The following is a 17,933-nucleotide window of genomic DNA, read 5'->3' on the forward strand; positions in this document are numbered from 1 at the left end:
AGTGGTCCGTGCTTGTCGGCCCCTCAGCGGAACCGGGCACCTCACCGCGAGCGTTCCGGATGAGGGAGCCGAGTTGGTGCAGCCGGAAGGATGGTCCCGAACTGTGGGAGAGGCGCTGCCGGGCGTTCCCGCGGTTCCGCCTCAGCGGTTGGTCTTTTGATGCTGGTGCTCACTCTCCGCCAGCAAGTCCAGCCATCCCTAAACGAGTCCCGAATCCCTGCAGTCGTCTCCACCTCCTTCCTCACTCTCCTCCCCTGGACCCACCTCGTTCCCCCCGATCTGAGCCCCGCACAGCTGCCAGGTACCACTCTTTGGTCTAAGTCCACAGGGCTCCCCACCGCTCTAGGAGTAACCCCCAGACTCCCGGCCTCCGTCTCTCCTGGCGCACTTCCAGCAACGGCCGCTTACACCGCTTCTTCCAGCCCGCCGAGCTCTTTCCTGTCCGGGCCACGCGATTGCTCTGCACTCTCCGCTCTGCAGAAAGCGTCTTCTCCACGCTCCAGGGTTCGGCTTAAGTATCTCGTTGTCAAAGGCCTTCCCCGGCCCCCACATCTAACATGTGGCCTCTCCAGTCACTGTCACCTCCACAGTGCTTGTCAAAACGCATTCCTTCGTTTACTGGTCACTGCGTGTGGCACACGAGTGTATATCAGGCAGGGATCATGCCTGTCTTGGTCTCCACAAACTCCGGTGCCTGACAGATCCTGCTGGTTCACACCACCCCCGGGCAATCGAATGACCCTCTCTGAGCCGTCCTTTCTTTCCTGGTTTTGAGTCCTGTTCGGTCCTTGCTGTACTGTATGATTATAGGACATCCCTGCCCCCCTCTTAATCTCAGTTACCCAATGCACGAAACAGGGCTCATTTTTGCCCTTCTGGAAGGATGGACTAGATTCTAGATATTTTGAGGTTACTCTTATATGTAATGACTTTGGTATCATTCTCTCCTCCCCAAAGCAATGAAAGCTTAGGGACCGAATGTACTGGTCGCTGCTGTGTTCCCAGTCTGCACAGTGGCAACAACCTCTGCGTGTTGAGAGAACCAGAAAGTGTGATGAGTTGAGCGGTGCACAAGAGTCCAGAGACTTGGGCCACCCTGGGCAGATACACCTTTCCCTGCCATGGTCGGATGACCTAAAAACAACTCAGACACGTGTTTTTACAACTTTTTTAATATATATTTTTATAAACAGGTCACGTGATAAAATAGCACAAGAAACACTTACCAAATATAAGGTTATATCTTCCGCATATACAGGAGAATGAGGTCGTTATGTACAATAAGAAAATGATTTTAGGGGTTGGTTGGTTTTGTTTTGTTTTCCTCTCTCCCCTTAATTTTTCCTCCTACAGTCGTTGGAAATATCACAGCTTCAGTTGCATTAATACTTTGGACAAATGGACAGCTGCCTCCTCCCCACTAGGGAGCCGTGGGGAGGAGGGGCTGAAGAAACTGGCTCCTGACCACCTCAGCCCCGGAGCTTCCTGTGGGCACTCCAGGACAGGGAAATCTTTGGGCTGTTGAACTGTTTCTCTGCTTCAACAGCATCTCTCGCTCTCTCGCTCGCTCTCGCTCTCTCTCTCGCTCTCTCTCGCTCACTCTCTGGCTCTCTGGAAACTGGTTACTTTCTTCCAACCAGACAGGGGGTGTCCCAAGATTGGGTGTGGGCACTGTATTTCCTGGGGCTCAAGGTTGGGATGGAAAGGGGTCCCAGCCCCCTCCTCAGCAATTGCCAAGATGTGCCAGCATCCCCAGGACTTCTGTATGTCTTGGGATTGGACAGAACATGGCGAGAGCCCATTTGGGCAGGCAGAGGTTTGGGAAGCTGGGGAGGGGGTGGGGGCAGCTAGAAAGGAGCCCTCCCTCCTCTGGATGCTGAGGGTGTGCTGGCCACTGTAAGATTGGAGTTGCTGGCTGGCGCTGATCCTGAGCCTTGGCTGGGGCCCGCTTTTCCAGCTTCCACCTGACAGAGACCTGCCCAGGATAAAGTGTGGCGCTGAGGAGGCTGGGCCTAGCTGGCTACAGGGACTGGTGTGGGGTCCACCCAGGGCTGTTTGCAAGGCCTGCAGGGCCTGAGAGTTGCTCCAGCTTGTGGTTTCTCAAGGTGGTGGTGTCCTGCCCGGGTTGAGGTAAGCTGCAGCGGGCTCGGTTAATGTTGATTACACCAATATCATTGTCAGCCAGGGCTGTCCCTCCCTCAACCCAATTCCACCCCATTCTGGCCCACGGACCCATAGACCTGCCAGTGGGGGATGGGGCGAGCAGGGGACTGCCTCATACAGTGGCCAGGAAAAGGGGAGGTCTCATGGGGTCAGGCTGGCATGAGGTGGGGCACGGGCGGGAGGGACTTGGGCTCCTTGGCGGGCCATGGCTTTGGCGGTGGCCTGTTTCCCCTCGCACCCCTCCGAGGGCCTCAGGCGCGGTGCAGTGGAAGATGCGGGAAGCCCTTGGGGCTCTTCTGGCCCCTGTGTCCTGGGGGACTCAGCTCCCCTCAGTCCCTCCGGGCCCTGCCCGAGATGGGGGACAGCGGGGAGACAGAGCAGGGTGTGGCGGGGAAGGTGGTAAGGGCGGCGGTCAGGAGAGCTCAAAGCGCCCCCTAGGACCGAGCCCCGGCCCCACCCCCCCACCCCCAGCGGGTGGACGAATGATGGAGGCGGCTGTGGTGCGGTGGAGGGCGGGCGTGCAGTGCGGGCACGAGGGGCATGCACAGAGTCCCCGAGTGTGCGTGCGTGCGTGGGGCTGGGCCCGCCCGCCGCCCCTCCCCGCCCGGGCGGGTCCAGGAGGGGCGCGGGGGCCGGGCGGTCACCAGGTTCGCCCTGCCTCCCGCGCTGGGCCGCAGGCGCGAGGGCTCCCCTGAGGGCAGGGCCGGGAGAAGGCGTCCCGCCCCGGAGCGTGGCGGCTTCCTGCGCCGGGGGCGGGGAGGCCCGCGCTACTCGATGACGAGACAGCGGGGCAGGTGCTGCGAGAAGTACTTGAAGAGCTCGGGGGTGGCCCCGGGGCAGTTGGTCAGCTCCAGTTCCTCCAGCTCCTGCAGCTGCACCAGGCCCGACAGCCCCGTGGTGGTCAGCAGCGGGCAGCCTGCAGCGGGCGGGAGGCCAGGCGGCGGCTGAGTGCGGGGGCCGGCAGAGCTCGCCCGGCGTCTCCCTCCGGACCGGGCCCTGGGACCCGGGGAGTCAGCCCCAGGTATGAATCGGCGCGAGGGACCCGGCAGGGCCAGGTGGGGGCGGGTGGGGTCTCACCTGCCAGAGACAAGAGCCGCAAACTCCTCATGGCCAGGAGGTGCTTCAGCCCGAAGTCCTGCACCTGGGCGGGAGGGGAGGGCAGGGCGGGTTAACGACCTCTGCTCGCGCCCTGGCGGGGAGGCGGGGGTGGGGGGGGGGGCACTTCTAGGGTCAGGCCTTGGGCCTGGAGCTGTTGGAGGCGCAGGGGGGCAGGGCTCAAAAAGGGGGTTTCTCGGCCTCCCAAGGAGCCAGGAGGCAGCGGGGGAGTGGCGCTGAGGGCCCCAGGGAGTCCGGGTGCTCGGCCTGTGTCGCGTGCTAGGCGTGGAGGGACCCAAACTTCCTCTGACCCTTCCGGGATCAGGGCAGCGGGCTGAGCGGCTGGGAAGGGCCGAGTCCCCCACCTCCGCTCCCCAGTCTTGGGAGGCGAGGAGGGCGGGTACCTGGCAGCACCATCGCAGGTAGAGGCTGCGGAGGGACGACATGGTGGACAAGTAGCTGAGGCCAGTATCCGTGATGCGTACACACCTGTGGGTGCAACAGAGGGGCGCTGCCCACCTTGAAACACCCCGCCCCTCAGCTCCGCCCCTTCCTGCTTTTCCCGGCGTGTCCAGGCCTGAAGCTCCCCTCCGCCTGCACAGATGAGAGCGCTTCCCTTTCCACAGACTCTCCCCAGCCAGGTCCCCCCCAACCCCCACCCTGGTTGCTTGGTGGCACCACCCGTTCCGGGGTGGGGGGCGGTTCAGCCCCACCCTTGTTACAGGGCCACTCTGGATCCCGGGTTTGTGAGCGCCCGTCCTCAACCCACTCCCCATCACGCGGCAGCGCCATTCCGCTCCACGTCGCTCCACTGGTCTAGGCTCCCCGCTCAGAAGGCCCCGCCCCCCCCCCCCCCCCCCACTGCCCAGGCGTGGGGGTCGCGCGCACCTGTCCAGCACCAGCTCCTCCAGGCGGTGCAGGTCGCAGGCCACGTACTCGAGCGCCATGTCCGTGATGCGCGGGCACCACGAAAGGTCAAGGCTGCGCAGCTTGCGCAGGTTTTCGGCCACGAGCTCGACGCCGTCGTCGGTGACCTTGGAGCAGCCGGAGAGGCTGAGCGCGGTGAGGTTGGGCAGGCTGTGCACCACATTGACCACGCCGTGGTTGGTGATCTCCCAGCAGGAGAGCAGACGCAGCGTGTGCGTGCTGTGGCCCTGGCGTGCTGTGAAGTAGGCCAGCGCCGTGTCCGTCACGTGGTAAGCCTGCAAGCTCAGCTCGGCCAGGTTGGGCAGCAGCTGCGAGATGGCCGCAATGGCGTCGTCGGCCACGTTGATGCAGTCGCTCACGCTCAGCGAGGTGATCCGGGCGCTCAGGCTGGACCACAGCCCCGCCTCGGTGAAGTCGTTGCAGCCTGACAGCTCCAGGCGCACGACCCCCTGCATCTGCTCCAGCATCACCTGCGGGCAGCAGGGCGTGGTGAGGATGGGGGGGGGCGGGGCGGAAGGAGCCCGATGAGGGGCAGAAAGCAGTGTTCTCGAGTGTAGACGGGTGTAAAACAGGACAAGTGCACGTCACAGTGTGTTTCTCACATGAACACAACATTCTAAGAGAAGAGGCAGAGCACAGGGGGACCTGGGAGCTCAGGGCCTCTCCAGAGCAGGGGCTCCAGAGCACTTGGTGTTAAGGATTTGATGGTTAGAGTCCTGGCCCTGGGGAAGGGGCAGCTTGCACAGCTGCTCCTCTGGCCTGAGCACCTGCTCCCTTGCAGCATCCCCCCCCCCCCACCCAAGGCTGGCCTCACAGGCATGTAGGGCTCTGAGCTCAGAGGGTGCTCCCACTTGACTGATTGCTTTGATGTTGCTGTCTTGAAATTCTTAACCATCTTTGAACAAGGGACTTGAATTTTCATTTTGGATTGGGTCCCCCCAATTATGTAACCAGTCCTGCTTCCCCTCCCCCAGAGACATGATCCACAGAGCACCAGCACCACCCTCAGCTCCTTTGCTCCTTGTATGCCTGGGGTTTCCTCTGGGGGCACCCTCCCTCCCCCCACCCCCAGCTCATTTGCTGCTACTTGGCCCTGCACACCCCACCCCTGTCCCTTCTAGGCCACCGGTAGGGCGCACCTCCAGGCCGGCATCAGTGATGGTGGAGCGCTTGAGGCTCATGGCCTTGACGCCCTTCTTAGAGAGGGAGTAGTTGTCGATGAACTCACAGATGTCCAGGTCGGAGACACCAACCAGGCAGAAGCCCTCAAAACCACGCGCAGCGAAGCCCTGCAGGTTCACAAACTCCTTCTCGCCACCAGGCAACACGTTGTAGAGCTCCTTGGCATGCAGCACAGGTGTGAGGCCCGCCCAGAACTTGGGCTGGTAGAGCACACGCCGCCAGGCCTTGCACACCTGGGCCAGCACGCACTTCTCACAGGCTGAGAAGTACCAGAAGAGGCCATTGAGGATCTTTTCATCTGTGGCCAGTGGTGGCCGCTCCACTGGGGGCCCAGGAACTGGGACTGAGGCTGGTCCACCAAGGGGGAGCCCTGCTGGGGGGCACAGGCCCCCAGCTAGGGCAGCCCGTGGCAGTGGGGCAGCCAGGCTGGGTGGTGGGAGGGTGGGTGGGGGTGGTGGCTGGCAGGGCCGGTTCTTGGCAGCTGGTGTGCCCTTGGTGATACTGGCTGCACCCAGGCCGTTGGGCTGGCCCGGCAGCTTTACCAGGCCATTTCGAGGCAAGCATGGAGGCTTGGGGTCGCCGTCCACACCCGGGCTCGACATCTTCCTCGCTCGATCTGCAGACAGGGTCCAGGATGGGGTAATGAGTCTCCTGCTGCAGCAGGGCTGGGCTCCTTCCCATCCCAGGGCATCTCCTCCCCTGGCACTCCCAGAACCTCCCAACAGAAAGGATCTGAATCTAAGTCCCTTCTTCCCCGACTGTGAGATCAGGGCTGTTCATGACTATGACACTCCCTGAGCACCTACTATGCGCACTGAGCTCAACCAGTACTCACATCTTTTTGACAGCTAGGTACTATGGTTCTCGTTTTAGAGATGAGAGAAGAGAGGCAGCGACAGACAGACACTTGCCTGGGACTGCTCCCTTCACCTTTACTACCCTGATGCCCAACATCAGTGTTTGCCAGGCCTACCTCTACCCGGGTAGGAACTGGGAGACTGAGGGAGCTGGTGTGGGGCGGCCTCTGCATCTCCACTGTGGGGTTCCAGCATGCCTCTGAGGAGTGGTTCCAGGACCCTGTCTGAGACTCACACACCAGCCCCTGAAAATGTCAGTGCCTACTGGAGGTTCTGTGGTTCATAATCTACCCAAAAGAAAGGGTGAGGTTTACTCTGATGCCAGCACAATGATCCCTGGACACATACTGTCCTGTAATCCTCCATGTAACCCGTTGAGGATCGTACTATGATGACCGTGCCCATTGTTACAGATGAGGAAAACAAAGCAGCATGAACTGTTTGCCCAAGGTCACAGTAAGTGGTGGAGTCGAGGCTTGGACTAGGGCTGGCCGTGGAAGCATATTTGTAGAGAGTTCCTCTTAGGGTGGGACTGAAGCCACCCCCCCCAATGCGCCCCCCCCCCCCACCAGGGCTCTGAGGTTGTGAATGGGTGGCAGATGGCTTTGAGCACAGATAGCCCTGGAGAGGGGGGCAGGGGGACCCTCACAGTACCACGATCTGCTCCACATTCCAGATCTTCTCTCGCCCACCCCCACTCTAGACATCCCATGGAAAGGCAGTGCACCCAGTGGTTTAGCCATACAAGCTCTAGGGTCACACACCCTGGCTCTGTGGCCTCAGTGAGGCACTTTTCTCTGAGACTCACTTTCCTTACTTTTGAGCCTGAGAAAGGATGATACACCCCCACACGACAACATGTGAAAAGGGCTAAGCATAGTGTATGGCCCACAGTCAGCATTTGGAAAGTGGTGAGGAAGTTGCTTCTGGACCCCATGGCCGTCCTGAGGGGAAGGGGTAAGGAGCCATTAGGAGGGAGGGAAGTGAGCCACCCTGCCCTGCTCTACCCAGCACCATGCGTCCACTGGCTTCCAAGCCCTGGACAGGACAACCCTTGCTGGCCTTCCACATCTGTGGAGGGGTTGCTGACCTGGGCTGGGACCAGGGGTCTATGGGAACATATGGCCTCATGGCTACCAACTCAGCTTTGGGTCGAAAGGCCTTCCTGCTCTGACAGCCATGAGCCCCCAGCCTGGCAGTCCACATCAGGCCCACCCTCCCCAGGGGAGGCTCCCCAACCTTGGCTGTCCCTTTACTGCAGCTCATGACCAGATAGTAGCAGCCTCACACTGGATAAAACACGACATTCATAACAACGTCTGCTGAATGTCCACTAGCTTCATGTCAGCCCCGTGTGTGTTGGGGCGGGGGGCGGGGGGAGCAGCCTGACATGAGGGCTGCCCCAGATCTCTTAAAACCAGTATGTGATGAGGAGACCGTTGTGGATCAGAAGTGCCTCATGGAGGGACAGGGTGAAGCCCACTACTGGCCGCCCACTCCTGGGACCAGAGGAGAGGCTGTCCTGTCGTCCTGTCGACTCCCTCCTGTGGGCTGTACTGGGTTCAGAAAGGCAGCCCCAGCCTGAATACCTTCTGTGTCCCCGGTGCCCGGCGCCAGGATCTCAGGGCTCAGGGCGCGCCACCCACCCGACCTCCGCCGCTTCCCGCAGACCAGGCGCGGCTGGCTCGGCCCCGGAGCGCAGCACCATGGACAGCGCCCCTCCAGCCGCTGTGCGCGTGCTCGGAGGCCAGGCCCCGGCGGGCTCCACCGCGGACAGCGGCTGGTGGGGGTGGGGAGGGGGGACGGCCCCGGCAAACCAGCTCAGCAGGCGACGGGGCGGGGCGAGAAGCCGCCCGCTCCGCCAAGATCCGGAGGAGGCGGCGGAGGTGGCACCAGGGGAGAAATAACTCAAGAGCAGTGCCGATTTAGGTTAAAGATGCTCCCAGCCACGGGTGTGCACGTGGAGTGCCTGAGTTGGTGGTGGGGGGCAGGGTGCACGTGGATGCCCCGGGCATCTGCAGGGCTCTTCCCCCCCCGCCCCATCCACCCCACTGGAGCTCACATTTGCACGCGCCCACAGTCCCATCCCCTCTTCAGGCCTCAGGGTGGAGCTGGTGAAAACAGCCAGCGGGTGAAGAGAGCCCACGGGAGGGAGGGGCCAGGTCGAGGATGGCCTCCGCCTGGGGGTGGGGGTGGGGGTGTCCGAGGCCTGGCTGCCCCTTATCTCACACTCACATCCCTGGCCAGAAGGCACTGCCCTGCCTGCCAGTGGGTTAGCCCTTCTGCCGTGCCTTCGCCTGGAGCTGCCTCTCGGCGGAAGCAGCTCTGAGTTCCTGACCTTGTCCATGGTCCTGCTGGGCTCCACCTGCACACTCCAGCCTCACTGACCCAGCCTGACAATCCTTGCTCTGTGGCTCAAAACTGGAAACAGCCACAGCTTGGCCCAGGGGTCAGGGCTTTAGGAGAGAACTGAGCTTGCGGTCAGAGATGAGTCTTCCTGTCAGTTAGGCAGGGGGTCTCTTGCAGGGGGCTGGGACAAGTGGCCCTCTGCCTGGTCCCACCCACCCAGCCAGATGGGCTGCGAGACCCCAACCTCTTTCGTACTTGTTCCTGTCCCTACTGCATGCACTGGGGCTCAGAGGACCTGCCCGGAGTTTCTAGTCAGGATGGGGTAGGGGCAGTGGCCAGTCTTATGTGGTCTGCCTCCTCCTTTAGAACTAAGCACTAGGAGCTAACGCTAGGAAAAGAGGCGTTTTAAAAAGATGGCCAAACTTGCACTATTCTCAGCCTCAGCCCCTGGTGTCTTGTGCCTCCGTGTGGAGCGGAATTCTGGAGGAGGTCCTCCTGGGATAGGCTGCGGGGGCTCCAGGTTCCTGGGAGGACTCCAGAACTTGGTGGCTCCCAGGCCGACAGTCTCCAGATGCCCACGCTGAGGCTCTGAAAGGAACTGCTTCTTTTGCGGCCAAGTCACTGGGCCCTGAGACCTAGCAAGTCCACCTTACAGCCTCGCCTCTGGTTCCTCCTCAGCCATGGCCCTACAGTCCAGCCAGACCCCCTGTTCTGTATTCCTCATCCCCTCCCAGGGCACATGATGGGCCCCCTGCTTGCTCAGTCGGCCTCCCCACTTCTTAACCCTGCCAGCTCCTTACCCACCATCCTTCAGTGTGAGCACCACCCCGGTCTCCCCCTGCGGGACTCCCCAGCCCTGAAAAAAAGCATCTCCAGGGTCTCAGTCATTACTGTCCATCCATCTGTCTCTTCCCTTGGCTGGGGACTTCTTGAAGACAGGCAGCACCATGACTGAGTGGCCTCTGAGTGCTGGCTGAATGAATGAATGAATGAATGAATGAATGAATAATGGCAGTCAGCAGGGTCATGCAGAAAGGGATATGGCTGCCAGATGCCCAGGAGGCTTGATGGAAGACAGGCCAGATGAAGAAGAGGGCAGTGGACGGTAGGGGAGCTGCTTGTAGCTCAGTTTGTTAATCCTGGTTGTAGCAGAGGCCACTGTCCACAGTGAGGGCAGCCACTGGGTTGGGTTGGTGCCAGAGTCTCTGAGAAGGCACCCAAGACCCTAGGGCTTAGGGTGGGCCTTGCAATTATTCAGGCCCATGGGAAGAGGATGGCTCACATCTCTTTTTTGGCTGAGTCCCCACTATGGGAGCTGCAGGGTTAAGGAGGCTGCCTGCCCATCCCTCATAATCTGGCCAGATCCAGGGAGAGGGGACAGGAGCCACCAGAAGGGAGGGAGGAGCTGGTCCTGCCCTGCTCTTCCCAGTGCCACTCCTCTATTGCTGGTCTGAGCCCTTCACACATTGCCTGACCAGGCGTGGGGAAAGTAGGGCTCAGAGACTGAATTTTCAAAAGGTGCACAAAGCTGGGATTTGACCCCAGTTTGTCTGACCTCCAAAGACCAAGCTAGGCATTGAGGTCCAGATGGTGACCCTGGGCCCTCAGCTGGTCTGCCGCTGGCCAGGTGCACTTCCTGAGGCCTCTTCCTCTGCCCTGTTCTGCTTCTCCTGTCCCCTGTGTCCTCCCAGCCTGTGACCTTAGGCTAGTGGTCTCCCCCAGCATTGTCTCTGTCATGCCCCTGCTCTCTCTCCAGAGGCTGCAAGCTGCAGGACTCTCTTCTTTTGGACTGCTCGTGCCTAGGAAACCCTCCACTCCTCATGGCCCCCAACTCCGAGATCTCTTCCTTCATCCCCGATACTCTGACACAGCCCACCGTGAATGCTGGAGGGGTCTGGCCCTGATAGGACCTGCACTGACCAATTCTCCTGGCCCACTGAGGCCCATGGAGCTGGACAGGGTGTGGGTAGCCAGAAAAATTCACATCGGGTCGATCTGCAGTGACATCCCCAGGGACTGGGGTGACAACCAGCTTGGGATTGGGGACACAGTGCGGGCTGACAAACTCCATGACAAGCCCCGTGACTCAGGCACATTCACATCCCTGTCACTTTGCACATGTGCCAGGCAGCACTCCCTTCCCGCCCCCAGCCCAGGGATGCTTCTGGGGTGCAGGCTGCCCCACCCGTGCCCCGGGGGCTCCAGGAAGTGAGCACATGGCTTCAAAAGAGACCCAATCGGTGCTTCATCAGACCCAGTCCTGCGGTCAAGCTCAAGACAGCTTGGCCATGTGGGACTGGGCACCTTGGGGAACGGGCTTGGGCTCCACGCCTCATCTTGGCTCTTTTGCTCTGGAGGATGAGCCCTCCAGTGCCTAGACTGGGGGCATCTAGTGTCTGCCTCTTTGGGTGGCTGTCTCAAACCCTCCCCCTCTTCCCCACCAAGTGAAGTGATGGGGTCCAAGCCCACCCTCTGTGACTGGTCTGGCTGCGGCTCCAACCTGCCAGTGGTGGGGAAGGTTCTGAACCACCCACTTACCCCACAGAGCCTTCCTTCACTGCCACCTCCACTCTTCCCCTCTGAGGCATGGCAGCGATCACCCACGTGTGACAAGATGGGGCTGCAGGCAGCCAAGCAGGGCCCTACCTTGGGGTGAGATGTCTCCCTGGCTCTCAGCAGCGCAGGCTTCCTGGGCCCAGGCCAGTGGTCTCGAGGGCCCCAGGTGCCCCTACCTCAGGGCTAATTGTGTCCTTCTTCCATTGGGAGAGAGGACTCACTGAAGTGCCCTGGAAGTGGGTGTGAACTGGAGGGTAGCGCCTGTCCAGAGAGCCTGCCCAGCATCAGGGGTACTTATAGGCCTGGCCCAAGTGAGAGGTGGCTGAGGAAGAGGGGAGCCAAGTAGCGGAGACGGCGGGCCCTTGGGGCCTGAACAGTCTGCCCTGCACTGCCCACGTTTATGACCGGGGTTTGGATCTCCCTTGTCCCCATAGCTCCTGGTCCAGACCTGTGGCCACCTCCTGCCAGGCCAGCAAGTCTCCATCAAGCCTTTGCCCTCTCAGGGACCCAGTCCAGGCCTCCGCTCAAAGGCGTTGGCTGAAAGAAGGGGCCTGGGAGGTGGCGGGTACCGGGAAGGGACTGACCGAGTGGGCAGGTGAAGCGGCATCCGCCATCTGTTCTCTCTTTGGAGGGAAGGCTTCCTGTGCAGAGGCCGGGAGGGGCTGGAGGAGTGGCCACTGGGCCGTGGGCTCCCTGAGGCTCCAACAGCTAGGGTGTTGGGTGCCTTCTGGGGTGATGGGTGGGGGACTCTCTCCCCTGAAATCCCGGGAGGCCAGACCCCTGCCCTAGCAAGTCTCAGAGTGCCCAGTTTCCCTTATGGGGCCGTCCAACCTTGGCCAAGGCTCGACCCCTCCTCCAGGACCAGGCACGTGGCCAGCCTCCTCCTTTCCCCTCATCCTCCTGCTGTGGTGGCAGCTCCACACAGGCCCAGGTGTCCAGGGCAGACTGGGCCCCCGCCATGCATCCACATGGCTCCAGGAGTGGAACTGTGTCTAACACCTGTCTCATAGGCCCAGGGGCTCGTGGTGCTGGGAGGGAAGCTCAGAGCTCAAAGGAGGTCCAGGATCTCACCCAGCCACGCCAGCTGGGGGCCTGCAGTTCCGCTTCCACCGAGATATGGTCGGGCGGCACCGGCCCACAGCCCTGGTCCAGTGGCTGTGGGGAGCGTGCTTCAACCAGCCAGCCTCTGGGGTCAGGAGCCCTGGGAGGGCCTGTCAGGACCACAGGCTCAGTGGCCTCCGCCTGGGAAGCGGCCGCGCGTATGTGAGACCCTGGGGGTGTTGGCGGCCCTGTCCGAAGCCCCCTCCCCCCTCCTCATTGTGGCCGCCGCGATGGCGTGGCCTGGCCCCTTCCCCGGCTCCACAGCCTGGCCCGGTGCACACACCTTACCTCGGCCCGGGCACCTGGCTCATGCCACGCTGTCCGCCGGGCGTCTTCTCGTCATGGGGAGCCCGGCATGGGCGCTGGCGAAGCGGGGAGGCGGCCGAGGTGCTGGCCTGGCCGGCAGGGCCCAGCCGCGCCCCGCGCCCCGGCCTGGCCGGCCCCCTCGGCCGCGCCCGGAGAGGAGCTCCCCGGTGGGAGAGGATCGGCTGCCCGAGCCTCCCACCGGGGAGGCTGAGGCAGTGCCCAGATAAATAAGGCCGCTTTGCAGGGAGCCGGGCGGGCGCCTCCTCCCTCCCCGCGCCCTCCTCCCCGCGCTCCTCCGCGGCCGCCGGCGGCGCCGCGCGCGCCCCCCGCCCGGCTCTACACGCCGCGCCCTCGCGCGCTCCCGGCGCCGGGAGCCAATCCGGTTGGCGAGCCCGGGCGGGGGCGCCGAGGATGCCGAGCCCCGCCCCGCCCGCCGCGCCCTGCCGCGCGCCCACGGGCACGCGCCGGCCCGGCGGCACCCCTGCCCCTCCGCCTCGGGCGCCCGCACAACAGCAGACCCGCGCGCACGGCGGGGCGGGGCGGGGCGGGCAGGGCGCGCAGCCCGAGAGCCGCCTGTCCGGGGAGAGCCCTGCCTGCGCGGAGACCTGCGGGGGGAGAGGACTCGAGCTCCTTTGGCGCCGGCGGTTGGCTCGGGGATACGTGGTCCCGCGCAGACAGGTGCCGGCCCCGCGCGTCCCGACCCTGGGATGCCACCTTCGAGGGCAAGGACGGTGCCCCCCTCCCCCTCCCAGCCCTTCCTGCGGAGCGGAGCGGGCGGCCAAGCCCCCTTCGTGGCCCTCACGTCTCCGGCGCACCTGCTGGGTGCCAAGTCCAGAACCCCCCGCAGCGGGGACGCCCCCTCTCCCGCAGAGCCGAGAAACAAGTGACCACCAGATCATTACAAGGGAGTGACAAGCGCGATGAAATTTCAAGAGGGCCACGTGACAGTAACCGCGGGAGGGGGCTGGAGGCGTCGCTCCTGAGCACAGGACACTTGACAGGCGACCCCAAGGATGGCAGGGTGGGCGAAGTTACCCCGGAAGGGGTGTGCACGGGTTTTTAGGTTTTGAGGACTTGAGCCTGGCGAGCCCGCTCTGGAACCCACTGGAGGGGGGTGTTGGTAATGGCCGCTGTGTAGGGACCAGGCTGGGAGAGGGGCCCCGGGTGGGATGCAGAGGGAGGGTGTGCAGGGCTCTGTTCCGGCTTCCCAGCAGGCTCAGAGCAGAGAATGGAGGCTAATGGTGACCATCCCGGACCCCATCCCGGGGTCTCCTGGGAGCAGAGACTGGGGAGGGATCAGGTGTGGGGAGAGCAGAGAGGGGTCTTCATTTTAGGGGAGGAGCCTTAAGGCCAAGAGGGAAGGCCCTGGAGGGGGAGAGGGAAATGAAAACAGCTGGTGTTCGCAGCGTTTGGTGGGAAGCAGGACCCAGTGGGGCTGCTGTGAGGTGGGGGCAGCTGCAGGGGGGGAGCCTAGCTGTTTGCGAGCTGGAGCGCTGCTTTTGCTGTGTGCAGGGCCCTGGATCCGGTTGCTGAGGCTGGGGTGACGGCGGCTTTCCCGTGTGGCAGGGGTGACTGAGTGCTGTCACCCACACAGTCGCCCCTGGTGTGCAAGTCCAGCGGGCTGGCCTTCCAGTTCATCCTCCACCCCGTGGGGGCCCCGGTGTGGAGGGTGTGTGACCGTGACCTGGAGGACAGGGTTTGACCTCCTGCTTCCAGGAGGTGCCAGGACCTCATGCAGAGAGCAAGTTCCGCCCTCAGCGGGGCCTCAGAAGACTCCCTGCCTTGGAAGGATCTGAGCGAAGAAAAATATTTATTCGGAGGGATGTGAAATACCGTTGCACAAGCCTGCCTCCCGAATACCAGTGGGTTCTGCTCCCTCCTCCACCTCTTTCACCCTCCTCGTCCAGCCGGCTGCTCTCCTCCGTGGCTGATGGCGGCCACTGTTCTCCCCGTGGTGCAGGGGACTCGGCCCCATCCTCCTAGGGCTCTGTCTGCTCCGCTGCAGCCCAAAAACCCCGAGTCTCCAGCACCGCCGGCCCCCAGCTGTGCCCTATACCTGGCCCCTTGCTCTGGGAGCTGTGGCCACACTGGCCTTCCTCCAGGGCCACAGTGCTCCCCTATGGTGTCCCATAGGGGACACCCGTCCCATGGAGCACTCCTCGCCTGGAGCACCTCTCACCTAGAGCATCACATCACCTGAAATACTCCCTCCTCTGGAGCATCTCCATCCCCTGGAGCACTCCTTGGGCTGGTGCATGAGCACAGAGGAGTGTCCCCAGTCCAGGCTGCTGGAGGTTTCTGGTTGTTTAGTCCCCGGAGGGTGAGGAGTGAAGGCTGTTGGTGAATCCCACCCTGAAACCATTCTATGAGATGGGGAGAAGGGTCACATCAGGGGTTGGGGCTGCCCACGATGCGGTCACTCCTCATGGCTGGCCTGGGGTTCCTTACAGGAGGTCCTCAGGCAGTTCCTTGTGGGGGCTCTGGGTACATGTGTCCTGGAGCCACCTGCCTGGCCCAAATCCTCCCGTCCGTGGTGGTGGTGGTGGGGGGGGGGATCAGGCAAGTATTTCCCCTCCTGGGAAATAGGTGTGGGGTCCAAGGGGGTGCCCTGAAGGTCAGCACGGCAGCTAGCACAGCCCAGGCTGTGAGAGCCCCATGCCCGATTGTAATTCGGCTGGCTCTGAAGCTTCCTGCTATGGAGCCATGGGGCACACTTTCCGCCTCTGTCCCCCCCCCCCCCACAGCCCTCCCTCCCGTGCCCCAGCGCCCGGGGAGGGGCTGTGAGGGGCAGAGTTGTGTGTTCCGCCGTCCTCACCACTCCACTGCTGGAATGGGCGCCCACAGGAGTGAGAACCTCAAAGCCTGGTGTGGCCATGGTGGCTGTGGGCATCAGGGGGTGGGCCCCTTTGCTGCCTTCTGCTCCCAGCCTTTCCTCCTCTTGGGACCCAGCCGCCTGCCAGGGGCAGAGGGGCGGAGCCACAGGGCTGAGCATGACTCAGGGCCCAGCTGTCACCACGGCAACCCTGTCGCCTAGCAATGGCGGTCTCCCAGTAACGGTCGTCTCCTAGCAATGAGATATTTTCCTGGGCCCTGGCTGGAGCCTGGCAGTTATTTTTAGCTCAGCTGCAAGTCAATCTGCAGCTGCATTTTTGGCTCCTCCAGAAGATACAAGGTGTGTGTGTGGGGGGGGGGGGGGGGTGGATTTCTTGTCAAGGGGAAGAAAACATCCCCATGACAGAAACCTTGCTGTCGAGGGTCTCCAGATGCAGCATCCATAGGTGGGCAAGGCCAGATTCTGCTGGGGGTGAGGGTCAGGGAAATGGGGTGCTGGCAAAGGGGAGCCAGAAGAGTCAGCAGATATGACCATTTCCCTGATGGGGTCTCTGGGCAGGCTGGTCACTCCAGCACCTTGGGAGACCCTGGGTCAAGCTGGGTAGGGGCAATCCAGGCCAGTGCTCATGGTGGATACCATCAGAGCACATCACCGGGGGGTCCGGGTTCTGGTAGGCTCCTGGCACCCCCTGGCATTCAGTTTGGGAACTGTCTCTGCTGTCCCCAGCCCCTAGCCCCACCCCAGAGGGGCAGCACATCCAGGTGGGCCTAGCTGCAAGGGTCTGGATGACCACAGGTCCAGCTGGGGACTCAGGCAGGGCTGGCCTCTGCTCAGGCCACACCTCTCCTTCTCCCCCACTTTTGCTGAAGTGAGAGCCCAGGCGAGTCTTGTGCGAGTGAAAGAACTTGACCTCTCTGTCTGGGCTTTCTTACTCTGGGGACCTGTTCACTGTCCCCTCCAGGCCAAGTGCAGGCCCTTCTGTACCTGATGGGCCTGGGACTGGCCCTGCACTCCTCCAACTCGCCACCTTCCTGGTTCCCGGTCTGTCCTGGGCTCCACAGTGTCCTTGAGGCATTCCCCCTGTTTCTCGGACCTGCCGCTCCCCCAGGTCTTCGACCAGCTCAGCCCCTGCCTTGGTCATGAGGGTTCCTTGCCTGTGCCCCCAGGGCTGGGGCTTCCTGTCAGGTGCCCGTTGTCCTGTGGGGCTGACCCCCTGCTTGAGTACAGGGCTCCGCGTGGATGCCCCTCCTTGTCCAGCATCGGCTGCACCCCCTGCGAAGAACTAGGGTATGGGTGGGGATGGAGAGAGGCCCCTTTGGAGGGGCAGGGCCCTGAAGGTCCTGGAGCTGGGGGCATGTGAGCACAGACACTGGAGTCTGAGATGTCTTTCATTCAGTCATTCAGCCCTCTGTTCGCTCATTGGTGCAGCCACTCACTGCTCATGTATTTACTGAACACCTGCAGTGTTTCTGGTCATTGCACTCCGTGATCGAGGGCAGGCATGGCCTGATGGACTCCTTATCCTACGGGAAGCAGATCTTTGATGGCTAACGACAGCAAGGTACTTTGCTGGTGGGAGGGCAGCAGCTGTGAAGACAGGTTGCCCCTGTGCAGGTTTTCTGAGGGAGAGAGTCAGCATTACCCACTGGGCGACGGTAAGAGGTCTGCACGGGGGAATCCTGGTGATGAGGAGACGGCTCAGGGCCAGGCCACTGGCCAGGGACACCCACAGGACATTGACTCATTCTCTGGGGGAGAGCTGGTGTGGGGAGTCAGAGACAGGGGCTCTAGGCTGGCAGGGGTGAGTCTGCAGCTGACTCCTCACGCTGCCACCAGAGGGCGCCCGGAGCCCACTACGTGCCTCAGAGACCGCGGCTGGACACGGGCCCTAGAGACTGGTCAGAAGGTGGGAGGTGGACACGGGTGCCTGGACCGCAGCAGCTGTGGTGTTGTCCGGGGTGCCCTCTCCCCTCCTCCTACTGGAACCTCGTTTACCTTCTATGTTCCCAGCACGGGCCCTGTCTACCTCTTTCATTTTTAACTGAGTAAAATTTGCTCCCTTGACCATTTTTAAAGATTTTTTTTTTTAATGTTTATTTATTTTTGAGACAGAGAGAGACACAGCATGAGCAGGGAAGGGGCAGAGAGAGAGGGAGACACAGAATGTGAAGCAGGCTCCAGGCTCTGAGCTGTCAGCCTAGAGCCTGAGGCTGGAACTCATGAACTATGAGACCATGACCCGAGCCCAAGTTGGCGCTAAACCGACTGAGCCACCCAGGTGCCCCTCCTTCCTTTTTAAGGTGGAATCACAGTCCACTGTTGGATGGACATTTTGTTTATCCTTTCCTGTGTCTGTAAACACTTAGGTTCCTTCTGCCTCTTGGCTGTTGCGATAGTTGGTTTTCACTCCACCTTGCCTGGAGCCAGGGGCCTGTTGTGCCCTGGGGTGTGTCCCCTTTCCCCTTGGGACCATCTCCCTCATGTGCCAGCCATGCCCTTCAGGCTCAGGAGTAGCTGGAGGGCTGAGTGGGGGGCAGTGGTGTGGAGGGTTCACATCCACAGAT

At 62.1% G+C, this 17,933-nt stretch overlaps 1 protein-coding gene across 2 annotated transcripts; it reads right to left on the bottom strand.

Moving 5' to 3' along the window:
• Positions 1–1,154: 1,154 nt before the first annotated feature.
• Positions 1,155–12,845, bottom strand: FBXL16 (F-box and leucine rich repeat protein 16). 2 transcript variants are annotated; one of them, XM_027043708.2, is made up of 6 exons: positions 12,519–12,845; positions 5,325–5,983; positions 4,147–4,655; positions 3,663–3,747; positions 3,241–3,304; positions 1,155–3,079 (listed from the first exon to the last, which is right to left on the bottom strand). In XM_027043708.2, the coding sequence occupies exons 2-6, from the start codon at positions 5,967–5,969 to the stop codon at positions 2,931–2,933; spliced, it is 1,452 nt and encodes a 483-aa protein (XP_026899509.1). In that variant the 5' UTR covers positions 5,970–5,983; positions 12,519–12,845; the 3' UTR covers positions 1,155–2,930. The 2 variants fall into 2 exon arrangements, with proteins under 2 accessions (XP_026899509.1, XP_026899510.1); XM_027043709.2 differs by having other exon boundaries at positions 12,514–12,845.
• Positions 12,846–17,933: the final 5,088 nt, after the last annotated feature.

The sequence above is a fragment of the Acinonyx jubatus genome, chromosome E3 (genome assembly GCF_027475565.1).
Source record: "Acinonyx jubatus isolate Ajub_Pintada_27869175 chromosome E3, VMU_Ajub_asm_v1.0, whole genome shotgun sequence".
Lineage (NCBI taxonomy): Eukaryota > Metazoa > Chordata > Mammalia > Carnivora > Felidae > Acinonyx > Acinonyx jubatus.